The 27,799-nt window shown below is 39.7% G+C and overlaps 1 protein-coding gene across 1 annotated transcript; it reads left to right on the plus strand.

The window, feature by feature from the left end:
- Nucleotides 1-188: 188 nt before the first annotated feature.
- Nucleotides 189-27,372, plus strand: ABCG5 (ATP binding cassette subfamily G member 5). The gene is made up of 13 exons (XM_089528422.1): nt 189-244; nt 5,228-5,349; nt 7,629-7,765; nt 8,744-8,842; nt 10,323-10,455; nt 12,811-12,950; nt 14,201-14,330; nt 15,525-15,741; nt 15,859-16,064; nt 19,656-19,794; nt 21,037-21,222; nt 25,130-25,242; nt 27,176-27,372. Exons 1-13 carry the CDS (start codon nt 189-191, stop codon nt 27,370-27,372), a joined length of 1,875 nt encoding a protein of 624 aa, XP_089384548.1.
- The last annotated feature ends 427 nt before the right edge of the window (nt 27,373-27,799 follow it).

The following is a 27,799-nucleotide window of genomic DNA, read 5'->3' on the forward strand; positions in this document are numbered from 1 at the left end:
TGATCCATCATCTCATTTTGTAAAAGTGAGAAGCAGCAACACAATTGCAGGCTCTTTTTATAAATATACTGGCAGAGCAGTTGAGTTTCAATCTGAATGGCTTAGTTTAACAGTTCCAGAGTGATCATTACGAAGAATTCATCTATATTATTTATCAGATTGTCAAAGAAACTTGAACTCACTAGGAGATGGCTTTAATACCGAACAACTGTCTCAGTATTTTGAACGTATCTTATGCAGTCAGGTAAGTAAATAGAAGGTTATTTTGTCTAATTTCATCTTTGTGAATTATGGTATGGGTTGCCCTGATCCACACATCCTGGAATAATGTGCAGATCTGAAATTAATTGTGTGCCGCCTTTTCTAGTTTTTGAATATTCCAGCAGAGTTCTTGGCTTCTGAATACATCCAACAGTGACCCAACTGGGCAGACATCAATGGCAGAATAAATTCCCCTCTCCCTGCAACCAACGTGATCCCCTAGACTAGCCCTCCTAGTTGGGAGCCATCCAGAGCAAATCTGGGGGTGGGAGGGAGTACAAAGAATAGAAAGAAAGGGGAAAATAATATTGCAGGAGCAGATGTCTGCTCCTGCAATATTGGATGTAAGCCAGTGTGTTTAAATTCATAATTAAAGGGAAATCTTTTTACAAATATTAATTTGTCTCCTTGCAGATTCTCACTCTTTCCCTTTAGCCCTGTCACAAGTGAGAGAGTAGCCACTTTGTGGTTGGATCTGAAGGCATGGCTAGTGGAGCATTTCAGCACACTTGTAGTTGTGTTTCAGCAGGACTTCTGTCAGCATTGTTAGAGCCACTCTCTTGCCCTAGGTACCAGCTGGTTGCATAATGGAGAGTGTATAAACATTTTTGCCTGACACCCAAATTGACTGAAAGTAATGAGCGTTTTTTTTTAACCTGCTCTGTATTGCTTTACTTGAAGCAGAATTGTCAGTTAGTATGTGTTCTGCTGATAAATAGATCAGGAATTTAATCACAATTTTGTTGCAGTGTAAGAAATATATAAGTAATGAAAGGATGGGCAAATTTTTTGGACCCAAGAGCCATTTATTTATTTGTTTGTTTGTTTGTTTTGGTTCTCGAATCTCCTGGGCACCACACACATTGTCAAATATATGTTGTTGTTGTTGTTGTTGTTGTTGTTGTGTCCCTTCCTGTCATTTCTGACTTATGGCAACCCTAAAGTGACTTTGAGAGCAAGCATGGTGTAGTGGTTAGAGTCATGGACTATAACTCTGGAGACCAGAGTTCGATTCTCACCTAGGCCATGAAACCCACTGGGTGACCGCGAGCCAAATCACATGTTTTCAGCCTCATGGGAAGGTAATGACAAACCTCTCCTGAAGAAATCTTGCCAAGAATACCCCTTGATGGGTTTGTCTTAGGGTCACCATGAGTCAGAAAGGACTTGAAGGCACACAACACACAAGGTGACATTGTAATGGAGTTTTCTTGGCAAGATTTGTTTGGAGGGGGGTTGCCATTGCCATCCCCTAATACTGAGAGAGTGTGACATGCACAAGGTAACTCAGTGGGTTTACATGGTTTAGTCAGTGGGTTTATATGGTCAAACTGGGATTCAAATCCTGGTTTCCAGAGTCCAGAGTCCAATGCTCAAACCTCTGGCTCATACCACAAACCAAACCAACTAAACCAGAAGTGGAAAGGTGTCCATTTGGTTAATACCACATGTGAAATAACCACTGTGATTTTACTTTTGCACAATTTAAGTAGCATTTGAGAAATCAGACTCCTATTTTCTTTACATAGCACACTGCTTTATTGTTACCTGAAATGACAGCCTTCATAAATGCTGTTTCCATTTTAATGTCCCCCCTTGCCCCTGAAAATAACATATCGGTGTGGCAGACATATCATTGCCAAGACATGGATTTCTGCATATTCGTATACAAAAGAAACTTTGATAACTTGTGTGATTAAAGTATAAGAAATTTCCAATGTTCATTCTGATTGAACTACTGTCAGCGGTGGGAGTACATTGTGTGAATAAGAATGTGTAGCACTTATACTACATTATTTAATTGCACAGAAAGTATTCCTCTATAAATTTTACCAAATTTACTAAACCAGGAAGCACACATTAATGGATATTTAGGTTGAAATAAGTGTTTTTGGGAAGACAAAGTATTTTTATAGAATTCAAAGATACAGCTGTGTTATTAGTCTGTGCAATCAGACTAGCATAACAAAATATAATCTCGTAGCACCTTTGAGACTAACTGAAAGAAAGTAGTTGGCAGCATGAGCTTTCGTAGACTTAAATCCAATTGCATCTGAGGAAGTAGACGTAAGTCTACAAAAGCTCTTGTCGCCAACTTCTTTCTTTCAGTTAATCTCAAAGGTGCTACAATGCTACATAAAATATTTTTGTGTCAGACAATTCATACCTTACCATTTCAGTAAATTTTAGAAGTTCATTGAAAACCTTTGAATGAGAACATTCAGACCTGTATGTAAGTGTGAGCACTTTCTCATCTTTGTCACAATTCTCCAGTCAGTTTGCACATTTTCCAACTCTGGTACAAGAGTTGAATTCCCTTGTTTGGAATTCCAAAATATTCTGAAAACCCAAACTTTTTTCATGGGTGGCTGAGATTATGACACCTTTGCTTTCTCGTGGTTCAATGTAAACAAAGTTTGTTTCATGCACAAAATTATTAAAAATAGTGCATAAAATCACTCGCATGTATAAGATGTATAGGAAACAGTTTGTGTTCATACTTGAGTCCTATCTCCAAGATATCTCATTACGTATGTCTATGCAGCTACAGGTATTCCAAAATCCCCCCAAAATCCAAAGTCCAAAACAATTCTGATTCCAAGCATTTCAGATATGAGAGGCTCAACATATAGCAAAATATATACCCTCCCCATGAGCTAGTGCCATCACTAGGGTTGGTGTCACTTGGTGCAGTAACTCATGGTATCACACACACTCCATTGACCTCCTCCCACACCACACCATACAGAAGCCTTAGCAATGTGTTTTGCATTAATACTACTCATAAATCACAATTCCCATATATCACTGACTGTAGTGGTAATAGTTGTAACATAAACAACTAGCAAAATTAAAATGATACTTTTAAATTACAATATCATATGCACAGAATAAATGTGTTTACATATAAATAATTTCATGTAGTTAAAGTGAAAATTTGGTAAAATGTGATGTTTTCATAGAAAATTAAAAAAATAAATAATAAATTATTTTTTAAATTAAATTTTGAAGTTTGAAATTTTATTTTTTTTAAAAAAAACCCAGGGCCTCTCCTTTCTCCTCCCACTGAGTCTCACCTCACTCATCCCATCTCTTCAACATTTTAAAGAGATACAGGTGACTGGCAGAGACCATTTTTGCCAAAAGACAGATGTTTGCGAAACAGTGGTGTCACCTCCCTTAGAGTGTCACCTGGTTTCCTCACAGGAATGGACAGCTGCCACATTGCCATGGGCCACTTTTCAGACTGGCCAACTACTTCAGGATTGCACTTTTAAAATTTTGTTTTCATTTTAAAGTTTTTGTTTTCTTTTCCTGGGGGGGGGGGGGGGGGGTTAAGAATGGCTGAGCCAGCATGGTGTAGCGGCTTGAGCATTGGACCACGACCCTGGACACCAAGGTTCAGTTCCCCACTCAGCCATAGAAACCCATGGGTGACCTTGAACAAGTCACACACTCTCAGCTTCAAAAAAACCCATGATAGGTTTGCCTTAGGGTCTCCATAAGTGAAAAACAACCTGGAGGCACACAACAACAACAATAGGAATGCATAATAACTGGCTACATATGTATTGTTGTTGTTGTTGTGTGTCTTCAAGTCGTTTCAGACCTATGGTGACCCTAAGGCAAACCTACCATGGGGTTTTCCCCCCCGTAAGATTTGTTCATAGGAGGTTTGCTATTGACTTTCCTGAAACTGAGAGCGTGTGATTTGCCCAAGGTCACCCAATGGGTTTACCCAGCCAAGCAGTCCTGGTTGAGTCCCAGTCCTGGGAAAAGAGCAGGAAATAAATAAATAAATAAATAAATAAATAAATAAATAAATAAATAAATAAATGAGCAAGCAAGCAAGCAAGCAAGCAAGCAAGCAAGCAAGCAGGGAATCGAACCCTGGTCTCCAGAATCATATTGCAACACTCAAACTATTACTATTACTGACTTTAATTAAAATGAATTCCTCATTAAAGATTATAAAATTCATTGAAATCACCACTCACTATTAACAAATGATATCTTTCCACCCATACATAATGTATTATTATTACACATATGTTTTTATGTAAAGGAACCTCAATGTATTTAAACTGTCTTTAATCAATATGATGACTAATAATTTATATGAGGACTGTGGTATTGTCCTTTCCATTGACTATAATGCATTGTGTTCCTTTTCCCATCGAGTATATAGTGCATTTAGCAATTTGCCAGTGAATTTTGATGGCAATGTCTTTCAGAATAAAATTTATGAGGATCACTGGGGAGAATGCAAGAAATGAACTAGCTAGCCTCATGGGGCTCATAAAAAAATGGCTGAATGTAAATAAACTATCAATAAGTTTTCCTGTGAAGCATCCGCACTGTAGAAATAGTCTGTCTTAACACCACTTTAACTGCCCTAGCTCAATGCTATGGAACCCTGGAAACTGTAGTTTGTTGTGAGCTCTGGTGCCAGCACAAACTACAGTTCTCAGAATTCCATAGCATTGAGCCAGGGCAGTTAAGTTGGTGTCAAAACAGACGATTTCTGCAGTGCAGATGCAGCCTTTGTGCTCTTTCTTGGTTGCCCTTTCACCTTCCTTTTTAACCCAGCCTCCTATTTCAAAGTTTCTGCTTCTGAACACATTATTGAATTCATTACTAAATTTTAAAGTAGATGGTGATGATGACGATGAGAATAAGATTGAGAGTAATGTAGCAATAGCAATGTGTGGTGCAGTGGTTTGACTGTTGGACTGGGACACTGGGACACTAAAGTTCGAATCCTTGCTTTGCCATCAAGGTCCACTGGGTCTTTACCCACCTTAAGCAAATCACAGTCTCTTCAGAGCAAGGCAATAGCAAACCCCATCTGGCAAATCCTGCTAAGAAAACCAATGATAGGGCTGTCGTAAGTTGGTCAACTTGAAGGCACATTTAAACACATTCTTAACTTGTTACATTTTTATTTTTCTTTCCTCTTTTAAAGGGAACGTGTGGGACCTTGGTGGAATATTCCATCATATAATAAGAAGTGGAACAGACAGATTCTCAAGGATGTTTCATTTCATATCAAAAGTGGTCAGCTTATGGGTATCTTAGGGAATTCTGGTAAGTAGCATATTCCTACACATCTGCACTGAATGTCCAATTATAGTGCAATTCCATGGGTCCTGGGGCAAATATTTGGGGAAGAAAGGTGTGGTTAACAGATAGATTTCTAATTAGGTTGTAATTTGATTTTATTCTGAATAATGTTTGGGATACATATCAAAGTGTGTGGCATTGTCCATACTCTAACTATCCTGATTTAATAAGGATTGTCCCAATTAATCCTCTGTTGTTCCATTTTTTCCCCAGCTGCTTTTAAAATGTCCTAGTTTCTCTCGCCTCCTCTCACTTGCCCACTTGGTCTTCAACTGTTGCAAACTAAGGTCCAAAACACACTGCAGAAATAATCCAGTTCGAGACTGCTTTAACTGCCTTGGCTCAGTGCTAGGGAATCCTGGGGACTGCAGTTTATTGTGGCACCGGAGCTCTCTGACAGAGAAGGCTCAACATCTCACAAAACCACAGTTCCCAGAATTCCCTAGCACAGAGCCAGGGCAGTCCAAGCGGTCTCAAAAGGACTATTTCTGCATGTGTTTCCGACCTAAGTTTAAAGTGCAAAAATAATTTGCACTTAATTAACTCTGGGAGCAGGGAAGATAATAACAGGGACAAAATCTTGTCCCTCTCAGTAGACTCAGTATTAATTATTTCTATTAATTTTAGTAATACATTTTATTAATTTTATTTATTTGTTTGTTTGTTTTTGAGGAGGATCACCAAAGCTAGGAGAGGCTGCAGCAATTTGCTTTTGCCTGAACCTGCAGAGAAGGGCAAGATTCCCCCTTCCTCTCCTTTGTCCCCTGCAGAGTTAATAATTTACAGCAATTAAAAAAAAACACCAGAGAATGAAGGGAGACTGTGGGGAGATGAAGACGAGGACATTTTAAAAGCAGCTGAAAAGTGGTGTGACAGATGATTATACAATGACTGTCCTGCCAAATTGAGGCAGTTGGAGAGTATAGATTCTTGGTCCACTAAAACTGAATTAATTGAGTGCAAACTACTTTTGCACTTTGAATTCAGTTTGCATCCACTGAAGACAAAGGGTGAAGGTAGGAGGAGGAGAGAGAAACTGGGAAAAGTGGAACAACAGAGGATTACTTTTGCCATCTGGACCACATTCTGATTTGGCCACATGTGTTCCAGCTTTTGTCTGTGAACTGTTGGTGTCTATGGAAGAGGCCTTGTCAGATAAATGGACCATGTAGCCAGTAATGCCAACTCTGACTGGCACTATTTGCACTACAGGAATTCAGGCAGAAATCATTCCTAGCCATACTTGAATATTCCTGGTTTTCCTTCCTGGTGGTCTTCCATAAAAAAATTAAACAGGTTCACCCTTGCTTACCTCCTAAAATCCCATACTGACCTCAGCTGACAGTTGTTGGTCAAAGCCTAAATCCTGTTGTCTGTTCCAACTGGAGTCAATCCAGTGAACCATTGGAACTTGTGTCAGTGGACTTAGAATCGTAGAATCATAGAATCATAGAGTTGGAAGAGACCGCAAGGGCCATCCAGTCCAACCCCCTGCCATGCAGGAAATCCAAATCAAAGCATCCCCGACAGATGGCCTTGCAGCCTCTGTTTGAAGACCTCCAGGGAAGGAGACTCCACTACACTCCGGGGGAGTTTGTTCCACTGTCGAACAGCCCTTACTGTCAGGAAGTTCCTCCTAATGTTGAGGTGGAATCTCTTTTCCTTCAGCTTGCATCCATTGTTCCGGGTCCTGTTCTCCGGAGCAGCAGAAAACAAGCGTGCTCCCTCCTCAATATGACTTCCTTTCAAATATTACCAAGTTCCCACTCTATGGAGCAACTCTAATTGAAACTAAGAATTGGATTTATATTGGAGTATAGTGGGCTGGACATGTTCTCATTGTTATAGTCAACAAGTTCAGAAAAATACTAATTTAGCTGTGGCAAAGCAAATGGCAATGATAGTTGCAGCTACAGGCTCTTTCTTGAGGTGTGCGACGTTTTTCACAAGTTAACTGTGTCTGATGTTGCCAATTGTCCACTTAGGAAAAAAGCACTGCAGGTCCTTGTGCCTTCAGCATAGATTTGAAGTTCAGAAATCAGCAGGTGAACCATTTCACAGCATGGATTTAAATGTTTTAGCACCTGCTATGTGCTGCAGATCAAACTGCTGTTAAAAGGGCAGCTAGCAAAGATTGGTTCAAATGCTGGCAGTGCTATGGATGATCACAAGCCTTAAGCAACTGGTGTTTTTTTATTGTGAATTCAGTATATCACTATATTAAATTTCCCAATGTGCATTAGGATCTGGAAAAACAACTCTGTTGGATGCCATAGCTGGAAGATTGAACCATAAGACAAACTTTCTTGGCCAGGTTTATGTCAACGGACGTGAGCTGAGACAGAAGCAATTTCAGAAATGTTTTTCCTATGTTCTCCAGGTTGGTTGGTTTTTTGCTTTTTATTTTCTGTTGCATTTACATGGGTAATATTTTAGTTATCAAAATTACAGGACAGATAATATTGCTGAATGTAAGGATGGATGATAAATTTGTTCAGCTTACACACTCCCAAAATACAGTAGTATATGAACTGGAATGAAGTTATATTTCACTGTTTGTCCTTTTCAGTGTATGACAGCACAGTTTGCTGTACTGGGGTAATTTAATTTGGGGGGAGTAAATTATGCACAGAAATGTATATATTGATAAAAAATCAACACAATAGCATATTAAAGAAAAAAATCTTGCAAAAATGCATGTAATAGACAAATCTTTGTAGAAAAACGTGTCAGCTGGGCAAACCTTCAGACAAAGAAAGATGTGTATATTAGGAGAAACATACATACGAGTTATGGGTGCAACTTAAAGTGATGAGGTAATTAGGAAGCACAGATTTAAGATTGTATCCAAACTGATTAAAAAGATGAGAAAGTCCCAGATTTTGTTCCTGTACTTTCCAATCCTATTTTGGAGTTCCATACAAATTGTATGATTTTCAATCAGTTTTATAATGTTTTAATGTGGTGATTGTAATTTGGTTTTAATTAGTTGTACTGGAAATTGCTTTAGGGTCTGTCCTAGTTGAAAGGCAGAGTATTAAATAAATAAATAAATAAATATTTTGTTTATCTCAGATTATTTTCTGTCAGTTCCTGGCATAATCAGAGACTTTTTATACCAGCTCCTTAGATTGGTTTATTTTGACTGGGTATAAAATTGGAAAGAACAGGAACAAAATCTGGGACTTTTCAATCAGTGTGGCAGCAGCATGAGAAACTGAAGTGGGCAGATTCATTTATCTCAACTTTACATGCTATCCTTTTTCACAGCATTTACTTCACAGAAGTCAATGGATGTGTACATTTAGGTAAACTATAGAAACTAACATTGCTGTGTTTTGCCCCCTCTATGTTTTAGAATGAGACCTTATTAAGCTACCTCACCATAGAAGAATGTTTGACTTACGTTGCTTTGCTAGCACTCCAGAAGCGCTCCAGTGACTTGATAAAAAAGAAGGTTTGTACTATTAAACTTGTACAATATATTCTAGAAGATTAAATATTTGGGTGGGAAATTACATCTCTAAGCTGGCTCAATTGCTCCTTAAAGCCCATTAAAATTTACCTGTAGTTCAGCACGAAATGGCAAAGCAACCTTCTTTTACAAGGAAAGCAAAACATATCTACAATAAGTGCACCATTTTTCCCATCTAAGGGAATGGTTCAGACAGCACCTGAATGCACTCTTTGCAGTAAGCAATAAAGAGATGTTTTATAGTTCTTCCAGATGACACAACAACCACATTTTCATAGAATCATAGAATTGGAAGGGGCCTCATGGGTGATCAATTCCAACTCCCTGCTCAGTTCAGGATCTCTAGCTAAACCATCCCATCAGGTAGTTGTCCAGAGTCTTTTTGAAGGAGATCCCACCATCTCTCTGGTCAATTACTTCCATTGCCAAATTGCTCTTATCGTCAAGAAGTTCCTTCTAATGTTCAATCAAAGGCTACCTTCCTGTAACTTCAAACCATTAGACCTGGCCCTACCCACTCAGGAAACAGAACAAACTTGCTCCCTTTGCAGGGATAGTAAATGGCTGTTTTTTAGAAGAATGGCCATACTAGTCCCAATTCGAGCTAGAGTTGCCAGGTACACATCACCCCAATTCAAAAATGGATAAATTGATCAAGATTTGCCTGCTAATTTAAATGTAGAGACACAAATTTAGAAATAATTGCTGTAATTACAATAGATATATATTATATCTCACTATAGTGGGGAAAACTCTGATGGGCTATGTACCTCCTCAGCCATATGTCCCGACACCAGTGTTTAATGGGCAACTTTAAGGTCTGTCCTTTCTCCTGTTATACTTCTTTTGTCTTCAAACCAGACTTAGCCTGGACAGCTTTTCAAAAGGAGGATGCCTTGACTGTCCTCTGGCAGCCCTTCAAATAGAGGACTGCCTTCTGTAAAGTAAGACACATGTCCCTCCTTGTTTGTGATGAGACATTCTGCATCTTTGAGCTGGAGAGATCAATTATAATTATACTGAGCATCCCTACTGTGCTTTAAAGTATTTTACAGATATTATCAGGGTAATCCACATAATAACTCTGAATAACAGGTCAATATTAAGGCAAATGATCAGGCTAAGGATGGAAAATAATGCCTCATCTAGGGCACCTGGTGGATTATAGCTGTTGTGAGAATTAAACAGAGTTCACTACAGGAGCTTTCTGTCCTCGAAATCAGAACCATCTGGATGAATGCCCTATTCAGATAATAGCTTAATGATTCATTCAGACCTATTTTGTATCATGGCACCTTTGTATTTTAGACTCTTTTTTCCCCCAGCCTGTTTTTTTCTATCATTCTGGGTAATGTTTTATGTTGCTTTAAAAAATATATATAGCCCTTAATGGATGCTCAAGTAGCAGCTGGACAGGCAATCCCCACCTCAGGTTCTTCCTGAACTGTCCTTGTTTTTGCAGGTTGATGCTGTTATGGCTGAACTGAGTCTCAGTCACGTTGGTAACAGTGTAATTGGAAGCCGTATTTTTCGGGGAATTTCTGATGGGGAAAGACGTCGTGTTTCAATCGCAGCACAGCTATTACAAGATCCCAGTGAGTACGGCACTGAGCTTTTCAGAAGAAAACAAATACTCCTGTCCTTTTTGATTAGACTGTCACTTGGTACACACACCTACCACCCACCTCTCCCCGACATTTTTTATTAGAACTTTTCATCTGTCACAGAGGCTCAATCTAGCGATGCTCATTAAAGTTCAGGAGGAGCTCAGCGTGCCCTCCCCTACCTGCTGGAGATTTAGCACAGGAAGAGCTACAATCTCAGTTTGGATGTTGGTGAGATTTGCAACGACTAATCCTCAATTTAGCCAAATGATTTAGAATAATAATCTAGGCCTTTGAATAACTTGGGGAAACTGAGTGAGTGGCTATGCCACAAGCTACCCATTCAATGATCCTGTCAAAAGCCCTTCAGAATCTCATGCTGGATCTCAGTGTACAGTACTTGTGTTACAACACCCATAGGATGGAGCTGAGTCTGGACAGCCTCAATTTGGTCATCTAGATTATATTGACAGTATAAAAGTAATCACTAATGAAAAAAGCATCCATAACATGTCAGGAAGTTTGAATATGGGGAGAATGCTAAATGAAAGTTATTCATTTTCTCCAGCAAAAGGGAGAAAAGTATTATAATTGTCCATTCCCACATGCAACACAGATACAGTTAAAGATTTACGTCCTACTCATAGGGAAATACTTCTTTCTCAGGTAACAAAATAATAAAATATGATTGAATATGTAGGGATCATAAATACGAATGTATAAATCTAGGTTACACATTTGTAGTTGCAATCATGAAATCCAGCCAATTATATTAGTTTTGTGTTAGGATCATTCAAGATGATTGTCAAATTCTTCCCTTTCAAAATAAAGAATCAATTATGAAAATGTTCCATTTCAAGTTCTGTAGGAAGTAAATCTCAGCACTTTAGTTCTAAGATACAGGAAAATAGTGAAAGAATGGTGAAAGAATGAATTAGCAAAAAAAAAAAAAAGTGAAAAAGTCTGCTTAGGGTGGAATGCCCTGTTATTTTCACACTAACTAGTGGAAATTCAAGAACAGGAGGAAAGTATTAGGAGACAAAGTTCAATTCTTCCCCTCCATGTAGTGACCTAGATCCACTGAGTAGTCCCAACTGAAGTAGACACATTGAATCAATGGGAACTTGATAAATCAACATTTATATAAGTTATATTGATTTCAATGGGTCTATTCAAGTTGGGTCTAGCCATTGGATTCAGGCATTAAGTCACAGAGGAGTCTCTAGCGGATGCAGTAGGTGAGGGGTATACATGGGTGTACATGCAGTAGGGTAGTACATCCAATGGGATGATGCAGCTGCTGGGTGAGCAAGAAAGGGCATTGCCTCCCTTTCTCGCTCATCCAGCAGCCATGACACTCTGAATATGCCCCCCAGAGGCTGCAGTGCCATCCCTTTCAGCAGTGATCACTTGTAAGAGGCGGTGCCTTCCATTCAGAGTCTGGCACGGCAGCTGCACCAGACTCTGAACAGGACCTCCTGAGGCCATGGCACTGCTCCTTCCAGCAGTGGTCTGGCTAGGAGGAGGATTGCTGATTGGGGGAGCAGGCAAGCAAGGCAGTGGGAGTGAGGGAGGGTGGGACACTCCGTCCCCTGGCTTCCTTTCAGGGCACAGTCCCTGGGTTACACTAAAGGGTGTAACACCACTGTTTGGACATATGGACAACTTACTATGTTAATGTGTTCATCCCTAGTCCTGGTCTTTTTGTCAATTTTGTTTGCATTTTTTTTGTATTTGCTTTATTGTATTTGCGAGTTAAAACGTTCCAAAACACACACACACTTATGCACGCACGTGCACGCTCTCTCTCTCTCTCTCACACACACACACAATCTTGTTACCCTTGCTCACACTGGTTTTCTTCCTTAAAAAGTCCCCTTAATTTCTTCCAGAGAAGCTCAGATGTGTTTTATATCACAGTCTTTTTGTGCTCAAGACTGGTTGGACATGAAGACGTAATCAAGAGAATGGCAAGATTTGCAGGAGAGAAGTGTTAAGCCCTCTCCCAGCCCTCAATTTCTACTTTTCCTTTGGGGGCTAACAGAGAGTTGGGAACCTCACTTTTACTGAGCTAATACTGTATGTAGTCCATTCCTATAGTCCAGGGGTTGGCAACCTACGGCCCGTGGGCCAGATCTGGCCCAGCGAGGCCTTGAGACCGGCCCCAGCCCGGTCCTGCCGCCAATTGCCGCCCCCGCCACAGCTTCCGCACCGTTCTGGGCGCCATTTTGAGTTCAGCCCCCCAGTTGTCTGAGGGACAGCAATCCGGCCCCCAGCTCAAAAAGGTTGCCTACCCCTGCTATAGTCCCTTAGCCAAGCTGTCAAGCACTTTTACTGTTTTCACAGAGATCATGTTGCTAGATGAACCCACCACAGGTCTGGACTGCATGACAGCCAATCACATTGTGTCGCTGCTTTCAGAGCTTGCTCATAAGGGGAGAATAGTGATTATTACAATTCATCAACCACGATCAGAACTCTTTCAGGTAAGGGGCATCAAAGATATTGCCTAGTATGATGTTGCCTAATATGTTTCCAATTTAAATTGGAGATGCTGGTAATTATTATTATTATTATTATTAACTTTTATTTATAAAGCGCTGTAAATTTACACTAAATGGTAATGACATTTGAAGCACTAAACAGCATTGAAGGAGCATATCTCCCTCCCTCCCTCCCTCCCTCCCTCCCTCCCTCCCTCTCTCTCTCTCTCTCTCTATATATATATATATATATATATATATGCTCAAGGGTGTGCTAGAGGGGTCCTCCTCGGTATCCCACCAGTTAGTTCAATACACTGTGGATGGACATGGGAAAGGGCTTTCTCTGCTGTGGCACCCCAGTTATGGAACGAAACTCAGAGGCCTGATTGGCACAAATGTTGCTATCATTCTGATGCCATATAAAAATATGTTTGCTCATTAAAATTGAAGCCTAGTTGATTTTATACAAAATGCCATCGTGCAATGCTCAAACCACTACTCCAAGCTGACTTTCATACACTTGCATATACATGGTTTTAAGTTGTTTAAAATTATTTTAATTTGTTTTAATCTGTCTTTTAATCTTGTTACATTGTTTAATAATTTTTTAATCTTTTAATTTAATTTCCCACTCTTCCTTTGAGGGCTAACAGAGAATTATATACACTGTTTAAAAATTTGTTATGTTGATTTTATTGTATACCCCCATGAGATATCTATAAAGAGGGTAATACAGTATCTTATTATTCGTGAGAGATTTAATGCCAGATTTATTGGAGACCCTCACTCCAAACCAGCCACTCTGAAGCATATGGAGTTGCCTCTTCATGTGAGCACAGAAGAATACTCTGGCTACTTTGGTGGTACAAGAGATGTGCCACACAAATGTGTGGGGCATTTGTTTGACAGGAATTTCTAAGAGACAAAAGGCATATAAGTTACTTGAAACAAGAACAACCATAACCCTTTTATGGAGTTCAGTCCAATTCTTCAGATGAATGTATCTGATAAATGCCTCCGAATGAACGTCCACAAAGACTTAGGACAAAGGAAACTTGGTAGCCTTTAAGATGCAACTCATAGACTTTTCATTGTCATTTTATCAGAAAATGTTAATAATGAGCTCCAAAAGTCTTGGTAGAGAAGGCTTGGAAAGAAGCAAGGATTCTGACCACTGTTTCTCAGTATCCTATTCTTCTTCTTAGAAGTTTTTGCACACTGATACATTTTTGTCTTTATTTTCTGCCAAGGTTTTTGATCAAATCTGCATCATGAGTTTTGGAGAACTGGTTTTCTGTGGAGGCCCATCAGACATGATCACATTTTTTAGTGGCTGTGGCTATACGTGTCCTGAACATTCCAGCCCTTTTGATTTTTATGGTAAGCATTTCTAAATTGGGTTCTGAAACTGATTGGAAAAGTTTGGAATTAATTAACTGGTCATGGGTGCATGTTTTCAGGAAGATCTACTGGTGGTGGTGACCTCCAAAATGGAGTATTTCAGAGATGGCCTTGGATCCAATGTATGTTCAATGCCTCATCATTTTACCATGAAGCTACAAGATCAGACTCGCCATCTATGCTAGTTTGGAGCTAGCATAAATCTTTCTCTCTCCACAGGGAAGACAAACAAGGGCGGATCTTACTGCAGATCTTCCTTGGAATCCTGACCTTAATTATCTTTATATCAAACTGTGTCCACAACACAAGGCAGCAACAATTGACTTATGCTGACTGCATCTGCTCTGCAGAAATAATGCAATTTGACAGCTTTCAGTCATTGATCAAAAGGGAGACTGCAACCAAGAAATTAGAAGGCTGCTGCCACATTATAAAAATAAGGCAGTTTTATACCACTTTAATTTCCATTGCTCCATTCTATGGAATCCTGGGATTTGTCATTTGTTGTGGCACCAGAGCTCTCAGACAGCAAAAAGGCTAAATATCTCTCACAAAACTGCACATCCCATGATTCAATTGCATTAAGACATAGCAGTTAAAGCGGTGTCAAACTGCATTATTTCTGTGCAGATGCAGCCTTTATTTCTGAGAAGCTAGCAAACCCTTTTTGGGCTCATTACCACTTACATTTAAACCGGTTTCTGATTCACCTTCGCTCCATGTTGGTAAATTGATTCCAAAAGGTCCATTGTTCCCACTATGAAAATGGATCTTTTCATTATCCCCTTGTAATCATTTCTTTTTTGGCACAGTCGTTATCCCCACTACTTTGTGCTGCTTCAAAATGCATGTCAATTATCTGCACGTCATCAGTGATGTAAGTGGCAGCCCAGACAGCCCGGCTTGGGAACTCTATCTATCTATCTATCTATCTATCTATCTATCTATCTATCTATCTACCTATCTATCTACCTATCTATCTATCTACCTACCTACCTACCTATCTTAAATACAGCTGCCTCTCCTAACTCGCAGATCTCAGATCCGCATTCTTGAATATACGCGGAGTCCTAAACCTAGGTTTCTATGGATTCAGCTAGAAGTGAATGTTTTAAACCAGAGAGAAAACAAAGTGAAATGAATTAATACAATCTTCTCTGGTAAATTTCACAGTGGATCTCACATCTGTGGACACTCAAACCAAGGAGCGTGAACTGGAAACCTACAGCAGAGTTCAAACCATTGCTTCGGCCTATAAAAATTCAGAGGTTTTTCGCACAACTTTGGAGGCCATTGAGGAAGCAAAATGCAGCGTGAAAGAGCTGCCACCAATACCTTTTAAATGTGAAGACTCACCCAGTGCACTCTGTAAACTATGCATTCTGTTGAGGTAAGCCCTGTCTTAAGGAGAACATGTTTTCAGTATGTAAAGTCTCAGATCTATGCTCCTTTTCAAAGTGAAAATGAATTTGGCCTGCATTTCTAATGTTTCATTCTTCACTTTCAGGAGGACAACAAAGAATTTATCCAGAGATAAGATTGGCATAATCATGCGGGTTTTCCAAAATGTGTTCTTTGGCCTCTTTGTGGCATTTTTCCTTCTAAGGCTAAACAACGATTTTCTTAAAGGAGGCGTGCAAGACCGTGTCGGGCTTATTTACCAGTGTGTAGCAGCTCTACCATATACAGGAATTCTCAATGCACTGTCCCTATGTAAGTTTGCCTGTTTTGTTAGTAACCACTTTAGAAAGGATATGTTTTCAGGTTCATTTCCTCAGAGATGATAGCCTCAATCATACTGTTAACCTCAGATAAAGTAGACCCAATGAATTAGCAGGATTTACCTATGTATTGATTCACCATTGTCCAAGTTCTTCCATGAATCTAACCCCTTGCTTCTCAAACTTTGGTCCTTCCAGGGACCTAGCTAGGATTTTAGGAAGGGGGGGGGGTTTCCAGACTAAGTGCCACCATTATAATGGGGCTTGGGTGTGGCGGCGCAGCAGCACACACCATTCATTTTTCTAATGGAAGGGGGGGTCCGGACCCCAAGAACCACCCCCCCCCCCCGGCTACGTTCCTGGTCCTTCAAATGTTTTGGATTTCAGCTCCCAGAATTCCTGACTGTTAGTCAAGCTGGCTGGACTTCTGGGGAGTTGAAGTCCAAAACAACCAATGTGTGGGAACCAACCGATTAAGAACAGTAGGACTCTGGTTTATGGCTTTAGATTGGAAGCATGTATATTGGGTATATCAATGTGGGGAGGCATTTAAAATCTTTTTTCTTACAAAACAGAAGCCACAGTGGGTGTGTCTGTGTTAGTAGGACAAGGGCTACATCTGCACTGCAGAAATAATGCAGTTAGATACTTGCTTTAATTGTCATGGCTCCATCCTATAGAATGATGGGATTTGTAGTTTGTGGCACCAGAACTCCCTGACAGAAAAGGCTAAATTTCTCACAAATCTACAAATTCCAGAAATCTCTACCATTGTGCCATGGCAGTCAAAGTGGTGTTAAACTGCCTTATTTCTGCAGTGCAGAAGCAGCCCAGGAGCATGAAATGAGTGAGTAGTAATTGCTCCATACCACACTCCAGCAATTATGATCCCAATGAAAAGTCCCCTCAAAACCATAGTGTGGAAAAACTATTAAAACTTTCAGAATAGCTCAGCCAGCTCTGCTCATAACTGTTATAGGCACTGATAATGACACCAGGTATAGCTACCTGCCAAGGGAAATAGCTACTGGGTTGTGTGTATGTACCACAGTCTTGGTCCTAATCTCTCCTCTTCATTATTACTTTTAAAGAGGAAAAAATGGGGAAATTAGCGATAGTATTTATTGTGGAATCACAGTGGTTCATTCATTAGTATTCTGTAGGGGATACATCTGTATGATACTGTGATCCATAGTTTTTGTGGGTTTTTCGGGCTATGTGGCCATGTTCTTGCAGAGTTTCTTTCTGATGTTTCGACTTTACATACTGTCATCCCTTAGTCATCCTCTCATTGTTTCCCAGCACTACTCCACTCATTTTCTTCTTCTTACTGGAGCAAGTCAACCTTCTTTGGGAAGGATGGAAGAATCATACAGACTCCTCTGGTGTAGTTTCCGTCAGCACTACTCTTTTTAAAGAGGTCCAGCTTTGAGGTAGATAGTGACTTGGAAGGCAGGCAAACTGATAATGTCACTGTCAAGTCGTAATCGATGTAAATGTGAAGAAGTGGGCACCAGTTACAGTATATCACTGTGCATGCCCAGTTGCCCTTCAGATATTTGTACCCTGCGTATGAAGTTCTAAAAGAACTCTCTTCAGCTGAATATGCTTACAGAGCTCCCATGATCAGAAATAGAGATACTGTTGAATAGAGGAAGATCTAAAATGCAGCCTGCTGTATGAGTCAGTTGGTGAATGTAGTTTACATAATGAGTCAAGTCACCCTGCTCCCTTTAGCTCTCTTTGGGGCTTCTGTCTACGGAAATGGTCTGACAGTGTCCTTAAGTACTGTTTTTTTAATTTAATTGATAGTGAAATATAAATAACAATTATGTAGAAAAATGAATTAAAGGTAGGTGTTACTGTATATACAACATATATAAAAAAAGAGAGAAACAAAGAAAAGAAATAAAAAATAATGTGAATCTAAAAATACAAGCAAATCAGTACTTATTATATAGAGAGATATCTTGTAGAACCTTTGAGACTAAATGAAAGGCAGCCTGAGCTTTCATAGACTTCAGTCTACTTCCTTAGATGCATTTTGAGTAGACTGAAGTCTATGATAGCTCATGCTGCCAACTTCTTTTGTTCAGTTAGTCTCAGTGGTGCTACAAGATGTCTCTACATACTGATTCTACAGATTAACACAGCTATATATTTGAATTCCGTATTTATTAATAAACCAAATTCCACCACAAAAGTGAATGATAAGACTTCCCATTCATCTATACACATCATAGTATTACTCCTGTTAGAAATAAATTATCCTCTAACTATTCTAATTCTATTATTTTCATCTAAAAAAATAAACTTTCAAACAGTATTTATGAAATGAATCCTAATATTGCCATGTATCCTCTTAAATCTTTGACATACTCCATAAAGAGTTTTTAACGCTTTAAAAAAATCATGCCATTGCCATTAACAAAGTTAATCAATTTCGCTAGTTCAGCAAAGTCCATCATCTTTTCCAGCCATTCTGAGATATTCAGTCTCTTATTTTTTTCCCAATTTTTGGCATAAATTAGTCTTGCAGCTGTAAACCTATAATATACTAGAGTTTTATCTTCTTTTTCATTCTTATTTTCAAAATCAGCCATATTTAGTTAAAAAAAACCCAATTCAGGTCTAAGGGCAATATCTTTACCCAAGATCTTTTATATAATAGAAGTAATTTTCATCCAGTAATTCCTGGCTTTTTTACATGTCTACCAGAGATCGAAAATGTTCCGATCTTTTGTTGACATTACTACTTAGTACTGTTTTAGGAAGTCTAACCACCCTACAGTATTATAGCCCTTTGATACCACTTTAGCTTCCATGGCTCCATCCTTTAGAATCCTAAGGCATTGTTCCTCTATGCCATCCCATGAATACAAAATACTTCACCTAAACCAAAACTCTAGCAATTGGAATATGAAGCCATGGTGGTTAAAAGTTGTACCAAACTGCTAGAACTATAGTATAACATACCTTGGTTGAGCTGAAAAATGAAAATAGGGACACTACAGAAGTACAGATTCTTTTCAAAAGAAAATTAATTTCTTAACTCCTGTACTACTTGTTTGTGCAAAACATATGACAGTATGGTCTGTTTTCCCCCTTTTCAGTACACCTTCAAGAAAATATGCATATTCACAGTCTACAAAGCAGGGCTGAATTCAGTTTTGGATTGCAATGGGATCTTCCAAAGCGGAGAGTTATCTGATTCTTAAAACATGTATATATACTTTGCATACATGCATAACATGTTCAGAGCTATCTATCTGATGAGGTCCTGTATAAGGTGCCTAATGGGTAAGAATATAATACAAAGCAAATATTACAGAAGCTAGTGTAGAGTTGGTTAATGTGTAGACTTCCAGATGTTGATGGACTATAATTCCCAGCATTCCTAACCATTGATTGTGCAGACAAGGGCTGATAGGTATGGTAGTCCAACAGTTTCTGGAGAACAGTACTTTGTCTACCATGATTTTAAGTGTACATTTAGAATATAGATGGGTAGTGTGTTCTTTGCAGGACTACCCTTTGGATGCTTTGGTTAACTATTATTGTTTCTCCTTTGTGCACCTTCCAGTTCCAGCACTACGGGCTGTTGGAGACCAAGAAAGTAAAGATGGTTTATATCAGAAGTGGCAAATGTTGCTTGCCTACATTGTGCACTTCCTGCCCTTTAGTGTCATCGGTATTGCACTTTATAGTGCCCTTATATATTGGTAGGTACATTGGCAGATGCACCTCCTCAGCTGGGCAACAGCTGCATATTCAGTTGATACTCTGATCTTTCTCTCTGACATTTTCATTCAGAGTGGCTAAGAATAACTCGAGGACTTGTTTAGTCTAGGATGGTTACTTAAGCATCACCAAAGGAATACATCACCAAAAAGATGACACAGATTTGTATAACTTTTGCATATGACAAATGTGGAATGTATACATGGAAATGCAGAATATTTGTTTAAGCAGAAATATAGTACATCTCACCATAATGGGGAGAGTTGTGATCAAGTCTGCTGTCCACGGGAAAGCTATGAATGGGTAATTTCATGGAGTGAAGGCCTAAATATCCTAAAAGTGCCAGATCCCATCGGATCTTGGAAGCTAAGCAGAGTCAGCCCTAGTTAGGACTTGGATGAATGAATACTAGGTGCTGTAGGATATATTTCATAGGAAGGAAGTAACCAAACCATCTCTGAGTATTCCTTGCCTAAGAAAACTCAGTGAAATTAATGCACCACCAAACAGGTGATTTGAAACCAGAAACACAAAGCTTAAAGGTCCCTGATCTCACTCTTCATGGTTAGCTTTAAATTTGACTTAGTTGTTGTTGTGTGCCTTCAAGTCATCTCTGACTTATGGTGACCCTAAGGAGACCTATAACAGGGGCTGAGACTCACCCAGGGTCACCTAGTGGGTTTCCATGGCTAAGTGGGGAATTGAATCCTGATTTCCAGAATCATAGTAGAAGCAGGGTGAATAACTACTCTGTGCTTGCCAAATGTAGGGTTAATGTTGCTGCTGTATGACTTTGGAGTATCAGATTCTGAAGAAGCCACTAATAAATATATTGTGGGTTTCATATATGTTCATATTTTCATTCTTGCTGAAAAAATGTGGCTTTTATCAAATCTTATGTTACTGAGAAGTATGAGTTGGTCTGTGCACACTCAGTAAGACAGCACTACTTTTTGGATGATCATAGGAAGAAGCCCCCTTTTTAATGTACACCCATGTGAAACCTAATATGCAGAGATTGTGGCACATGAAGAGAACAGATCTACCCTATCCCTCTGCATTGATTTTCTTCTTGTTACTGTTGAATAGTAATGACATTTCAATGAAGGAACATTGAAGTTTTGTTCAGTTAAGGGACATTGTATTGAAGAATTTGGGACTGGAAAAATAGAATATTTTAAAACTTTGCTGTTCTTTGAAGAAAACTATTTTTATTTATGCAGGACTGTGGGATTATACCCAGAAGTTTCTCGATTTGGCTATTTTTTTGCTGCTATTTTAGCACCACATATACTTGGTGAACTGCTTGCACTTGCTTTCCTTGGTGTCATTCAAAATCCACATATGGTCAGTGGAGCAGCAGTCCTACTTAATGTAGCTGGTGTCTTAGCTGGGAGTGGACTTATTAGGTAAGACAAAGCATGATGTATGGTTATATAAATAAAAACGCTATCAGTAGGTGCCATTTGATAGAAAATGAGACTACAGAAAATATATAAAAAAATAGCATTGTTTCACAAAACTGTAAAAAAAGAAAGTTAGGGCTGCACTGGCACGTTGAACATTTAGGTTTTAGTTCCACCAAGCCATGAAACTCATTAACTCATCCAGTGTGTGATTTGTGATTTGCCTCACAACCATATGAAGCATAAAATGAGAAGGAAGGAAGCAGTGCATGGCACACTGAGCTCATTCTATCATAGTGGAATATAAAGGTAACTAGTAAAATGATTTAAAATGCAAGAGATCTCCTATATCACACCAACTAAACCGGTTGCTGAGGAAGGGGAGAAGGAGAAATAACACAATGGACAACCAATTGGCGGGAAAAGGCCACAACTTTAGAAAAACAGAGAGGGTTGGCCCAAAAGCATGAGGTCTTGATCTGTCATCCACCAACCCATGTTGGTCGATAAACCGAAATGCCTGGTCACAGCCAGGCTTTGGGATGACAGAGGGGTAACTGGCTTAAAAGGTCCTCCACTTAGGGAGCCAGTTATGTGCATCTTTGCCCCATGTCACTGGGGGATGCTGAATTGATGCTACCCCCACACTGGCAACATCATAAACTCTCAGCACCCCCAAGTCCGCGTGGGACTCCCGATCCAGTGTTCTGCAGCACAGGAAACTACACCCAGCAGATCCAAGACCTATGCTACTGCCCCCAGAACAGTTGTGACAACGCAAGCAACTCTGAAACAAGGGAGGGAGGGTGGGGATCCGAATAAAATGGCGCCAGGTGCTGACGCTGTGCAGCCCTAAATAGGCTGGCCAGCCAATGGGTAGCCAGGAAGCTGGAGTGGGACCTCCCGCCCCCAGACCTCCTGGCCCATGACAGGGCTGCATGTACCACAGCCACCAATCCAGGGTCACTTCCTCAGTTCCAAGGGAACCGGGGAGTTGGAGTCTCTGGCCCCGGAAGTGTCCCGGCCCAGAAGCGCAGCGCTTCCCACTCCCAGGGAACCTGGAAGTTGTAGTCCACCGGCCATGTGGACTGGAGGTGCTGCCAGCCTGTCCGCTGCACTGCAGAGCCCGGAGGTTGGTGCTGCAGCACGGACCCCTGCTGACCACTGGACCACCAGGGAGGTCGCCTTGCTTCCCCCACCCCTCACAGCAACAGTACCAGACCGAGTGAGTCGGGTAGTCCCATTTTGCCTAACTGAGGAGCTTATCACTTGGCTATTAAAACTGGTTTACCTCTATCTGGTTTAAAGCTTAGTTTGGGTGGCATCTGCTGCCCAAATACAGCCTGGGTCAATCCCTGCCTCCAGGAGCACTCCTTACAGCTCTTTTCAGATTCGGGAGTTTTTTGACTTAAGAAAATGCCTGGCGGAGCACTTTTGGAAGCAGAGATAGACCCGGGCTGTATTCAGGCAGCAAATTCGGAAGCAAAAAACTTCTGATAAGATCAGGATGCCACCAGAATTAAGTTTTAAACCAGATAGAAGTAAGTCGGTTTTAACAGCCAAGCGATAAGCTCCTAAAACAAAGGCTTGTGGAAAGCTTAGAAGTAGGTCCTGAAGTGAGTAGCTTTTTACTTCTCAGCAAACTGATGCTTAGACTGACTCTAAAAATGTACCATTTCTTCGGTACCATTGTTATGCTCATAATCATGGTCAGAGTAATCCTACTGGCTGGGGAGAGCCAAATATTGTATGGACAAACCATCTGATCCAAAGCTCTGCCAGATTTGTGCTGGTAGAACAGAAAGAAAGGAGAAGCAGATTCTTCTCTTCTTTCCTGTTTCTGTTGGGGGAAGTCCTGCCCTTTGATCTAAAGGAGGAAAATCATGTATACTAGATCCAGGCTGGGAAACATTTCCCTGTATTGTGTCTGGGATATGTCTGGAGAAATGAAGAGATCCTACAAATCCAATGCTTCTACCAATCCAGCCATTACACATCTGCCAATCCTAAGAGGCCTACCTTCCATACATTTATATAATTCTCTTTTACCAACACAAAACACTAATGATCAACATATGTTCTTGGGACAAATGTTGGTCACCATGACACAACTATTTATTAATTACATTTTAAATATCTGTGTTTGTCCAATCAGATCAAAGCAGTGCTCTCTATCCTCTCACTTTAGCTTCACAACAATGGTGCAGTCATGCCAAGATAGTGTGGCTGGTCCCACGTTTGTCTCAGTGAGTTTCCATGGCTTAGTGGGGACTAGAACCTGGATTGTCCTAATTTTTGGCTGCTTTTAAAATGTCCCATTTTTTTTCTCTCCTCTCACTTTCCCTGTTTGTTCTCAGCTTACTTTAGTTGCTGCAAACTGGACTCCAAGTACTAAAGCAGTTTTAACTCAAGTAACTCAGTAGAGATGGCAAAGAATCGTGTCCTTCCCAGTAAGCTCAGGCAAAAGAAACTGCTGCAGCTTTCCCAAGATTGTGTGTTCTTGTTCATTAATAATTTCTGCCCTCTTGACCACATTCCAATGTTGCTTGGTTACATGTGTCCCAGTTTCCCAGTTTGTGAAATGTTGGAGGGTATGCTATATGAAACTGGGTCTCAGGGTGCTACGCAGTTGGAGAAGAATTCATCTGCCTATAAAAAGATTCCAGGCCAAAAGATAATTCAGTACATATGCTAATTCTATATAACTTGATCATAGAAAACCAAAGTTTGTCTTTATCTGCAACACAGAAATTGGTGTGCATGCAATAAATGACACTATTTCGCATTCTTATCTGGTGGAGTGAGATAGCAGAACAGAATTCTTAAAGCAAAACAACTCTTAAGTTCTATGAAGTCATGAAAGAGAATAATAATAAAACTAGGAACATGATCAGATAAGAGTTATCAGGTCATAAACAGAAAGATCAGTTTGGAAATGCCCTGAAATATAAATAGTGTGTCTGAAGGGAAGTAATTCATAAATACATCTGTCATATGTCTTCAGTCAAAAATGTTATTACAGTCAGCCGTTCAATCCTTATTCATCTAACCACGGCATGAAAATATGCTAAAAATGTATGAAAAACCAAAATCAAAGCTTGATTTCTGCCATTGTATACAAGGGACACCATTTTACTACACCATTGCATTTAACGGGTCTTGAACATCCACGGATTTTGATATCCATGGGAGCTTCTGGAACCAAACTCCAGCAGATACCAAGGGCCCACTTTATAGGAGTATTTGAACAGTCACAGATCTGATTAAGTGCCCTCCATTGTTTTGGATTTTTAAATAAATTGTAAAAAGTCTGTTATAATAGCACAAACCAGGTCTGGCACTACCATTAGTCCAAGGAATGCAATTGGCTTAGGTGCAAGATGCTCATGGACAGTGGCAGCCACTCTGTTGAAGAACAAATCTGTGTGTCATATGACCTTTCGTGAAAACATTTATATTCAATTTTTTAATTAAAATGTTTTTATACAGGTATTACTCTTCTGCCCTGAATAAGCTTTCATAGCCTGAGGTCTAATCTGCACTACAGAAATAATGCAATTTGACACTGTTTTTAAGTAACATCTATGCTCTGGAATTCTGGGGTTTGTAGCTATGTGACATATTTAGCTTTCTCTGCCAGAGAGCTCTGCTGAGTCTGCAAATTACATATCCCAGGATTCCATAGCACTGAACCATGGCAGTTAAAGTGGTTTCAAACTGCATTATGTCTGAAGTGCAGATGCAGCCTGAGTCTATAGAAGCTTCTGTTACACCTTCTCTCAGTCTCAGCTACAAGATAACCTTTGCATATTGATATTCCAGACTAACATAGCTATGTCTCTGAATTCTACTCTTGTGGGAAACACTGTTATTGAATGGCATAAACATGAGTTTTATTTGTTTCTTGAAGGAGCTTGGAGGACATGCTTATTCCGATTAAAATGTTAAGTTATTTTACATTCCAAAAGTATGCCAGCGAGATCCTTGTTGTGAATGAATTTTCTGGATTAACATTTACATGTGGTAAGTACTGAAAACCAAAACCAAAAAATCATCTCTTTTACCCAGAGAGCGAATTCTGTTCATACATCTGCATGGATACCACATTCTGAATTAAATAGTCATTCATTAGAGACATGTCTAGAAGCCAAAGAAAACAACTACCAAGGACTGTAGCATGAATCGTGCAATTTGTGGAGGTGAAGCAGTTTCTCTTACCTGCTGTTTCCTCACTGTACCCTGCTTTTAGCCAATTCTTACACCCATGTGTTCCACATTGTGGTAAAATGTGTCTCTCTGTGTGTGGGAGAAATGGCTGAAGTAAAAGACCTGGGATAAAATTATCTTCAGGCAATGTATATACTGTGTATATGAAACATACATGAATTTCATGTTTAGACTTGGGCCCCTTCTCCAAGATATTTCATTACATATATTACTTACTTACTTACATACATACATACATACATACATACATAACATATATATAGATGTTCCAAAAACAAAAAGATTAAAAAACCCAAAATTAAAAACACTTCTGGACCCAATCATTTCACATAAGAGATACACAACATGTATAGAGTTTGGTGGTGTAATTACCAAAAATATTGAAATAATAGGAAATGAGGATAATAATAATGTGGGATAATAAGTGGTAAAGATGGAAAGTGTGGACCTACTTTTTTGAAGCCTACAAATAAGGACAGGAGCAGTTACCTAAACTCTAGAACAGTATATTGGGCTACATCTGTTTGGAAACTTCACCTAGTTCAAAACATGGCAGCCAGATTGATTTATGAGAAATCCAAGAGTGATTACGATACATCAGTATTAAAAGCATTCCAATACCTGCCAATTAGTTTATAGGCAAGGTACAAGGGGTTGGTTATTACTTTTTTAAACCCTACATGGTTTGGGTCCAGATTATCTACATGACCACTTCCTCCTATATAATCCACACTGTACACTCAGGTCCTCTGGTAGACATTTATTCTAGTCTGCCAGGACTAGGTTGGCAACTGTCAGCCAGAGGAATTTTAATTCAGCTGCCCCTAGACTGTGGAATGACCTGCCGGAAGAGATTGACAGCTGAATACGCTGTCCAGATTTAACAGAGCATTAAAGACCTGTCTCTTCTGGCAAGTCTCTTATCCAGATGAATTTTAAATGTGGATTGTTCAATATGTGTATATCCTTAGTTTTTTGTGGGTTTTGGGGGGTATGTGGTCATGTTCTAGAAGAGTTTATTCCTGACATTTCGACGGCATCTGTGGCTGGTGAAATGTCAGGAATAAACTCTTCTAGAACATGGCCACATAGCCCCAAAGTCTCACAAAAAACTATGGATGCCAGCCATGAAAGTCTTCGACTTCACATTGTGTATATACCATTTGTCCTTTTATATTGATGTGTATTTTAACTGATGTGTTTTAACTGACGTTTAATTGTTGTTCTTACCTTGATCAATGGCAAGAGCCGAGTAAAGAGATGATGATGATGATTATACGGTCTGAGAGCCACAGAGCCATTTTGGCCTCCCTAAACTTCAAAGGGCCACATCACTCCATCACAGCTGCCACTTTGAACTACTAGAAGTGACATTCCACCACTTCCAATCACTGTATTAGGGCTCTGGATGAAATTTATTTGGAGTTTTGGGGATTATGGAGACACTGGTGACAATCTCAAGGGCTGCAGTTCACACAGTTCCCACCTCTGTTAGAAGCTTCTATGTTCGCGCCTTGCCTTTTCAGGGACTGCAGAAAAACACTGATAAAGCATTTCCAGTTACCATGACCAGTAGAATAAAAATCTTTGAGAAGGAATGGGCTGGAATTAGTCTTGCTTAAATTTAAGCCTCTCACATCTACCAAATGGCCAGACTTTCTGATAGAATCTGTGAAAGTGTTGTTACTGAACATCTTTTTTCAGATACTCAAAATACTTCTTTTGGCAGGTCACTTCAATGTTTCTGCTGGAGTTCTATCTCCCTGTCCATTCTCTCAAGGGATTCAGTTCATCGAAAGAAACTTTCCTGGTGCAGCATCCCGGTTCACAGCAGACTTCTTAATATTATATGCTTTCCTCCCAGCACTCATAATTTTAACTATTATAAGCTTCAAAATAAGAGATAAAGTTATTATCAGGCAATAAAAGTCAGAAATATCTTGGACCTGTGTACTAAAAAATAAGAGTTTGCGAGTCTGTAAAGAATTGCAGCTTAAAGTACAATCTGTTAAGCATTTTGTTCCTCTGGTATGTGAAAATAGAGTTTGAAATTAACACTTTCCCCATTAGGGATGGATCTAGGAATACCACCAAGCTATGCACTGGCTCTTTTAGATATTTTGCTTGGGAGTACTCCTGGGTTGGTTCCCCACACCTGACAAGGGTGATCTGCATGCTGCCTTAGGAGCTAGGTCAGCATATGATAAAGTAGAGCAAGAAATACATGCACAGAACTAAAACTGAATCAGGGTGACCATTTTTGTTGTGTCGTGACAGTACAGAAAGGTGTAAGTTGCACATGTTGTCATTCTATGAAGAGTATGCCAAAGCAAAACATCTGAAAGAGTCACTA

This window comes from Sceloporus occidentalis, unplaced genomic scaffold (assembly GCF_023333645.1).
Source record: "Sceloporus occidentalis isolate IW3139 unplaced genomic scaffold, rSceOcc1.0.p SCAF_6, whole genome shotgun sequence".
NCBI lineage: Eukaryota > Metazoa > Chordata > Lepidosauria > Squamata > Phrynosomatidae > Sceloporus > Sceloporus occidentalis.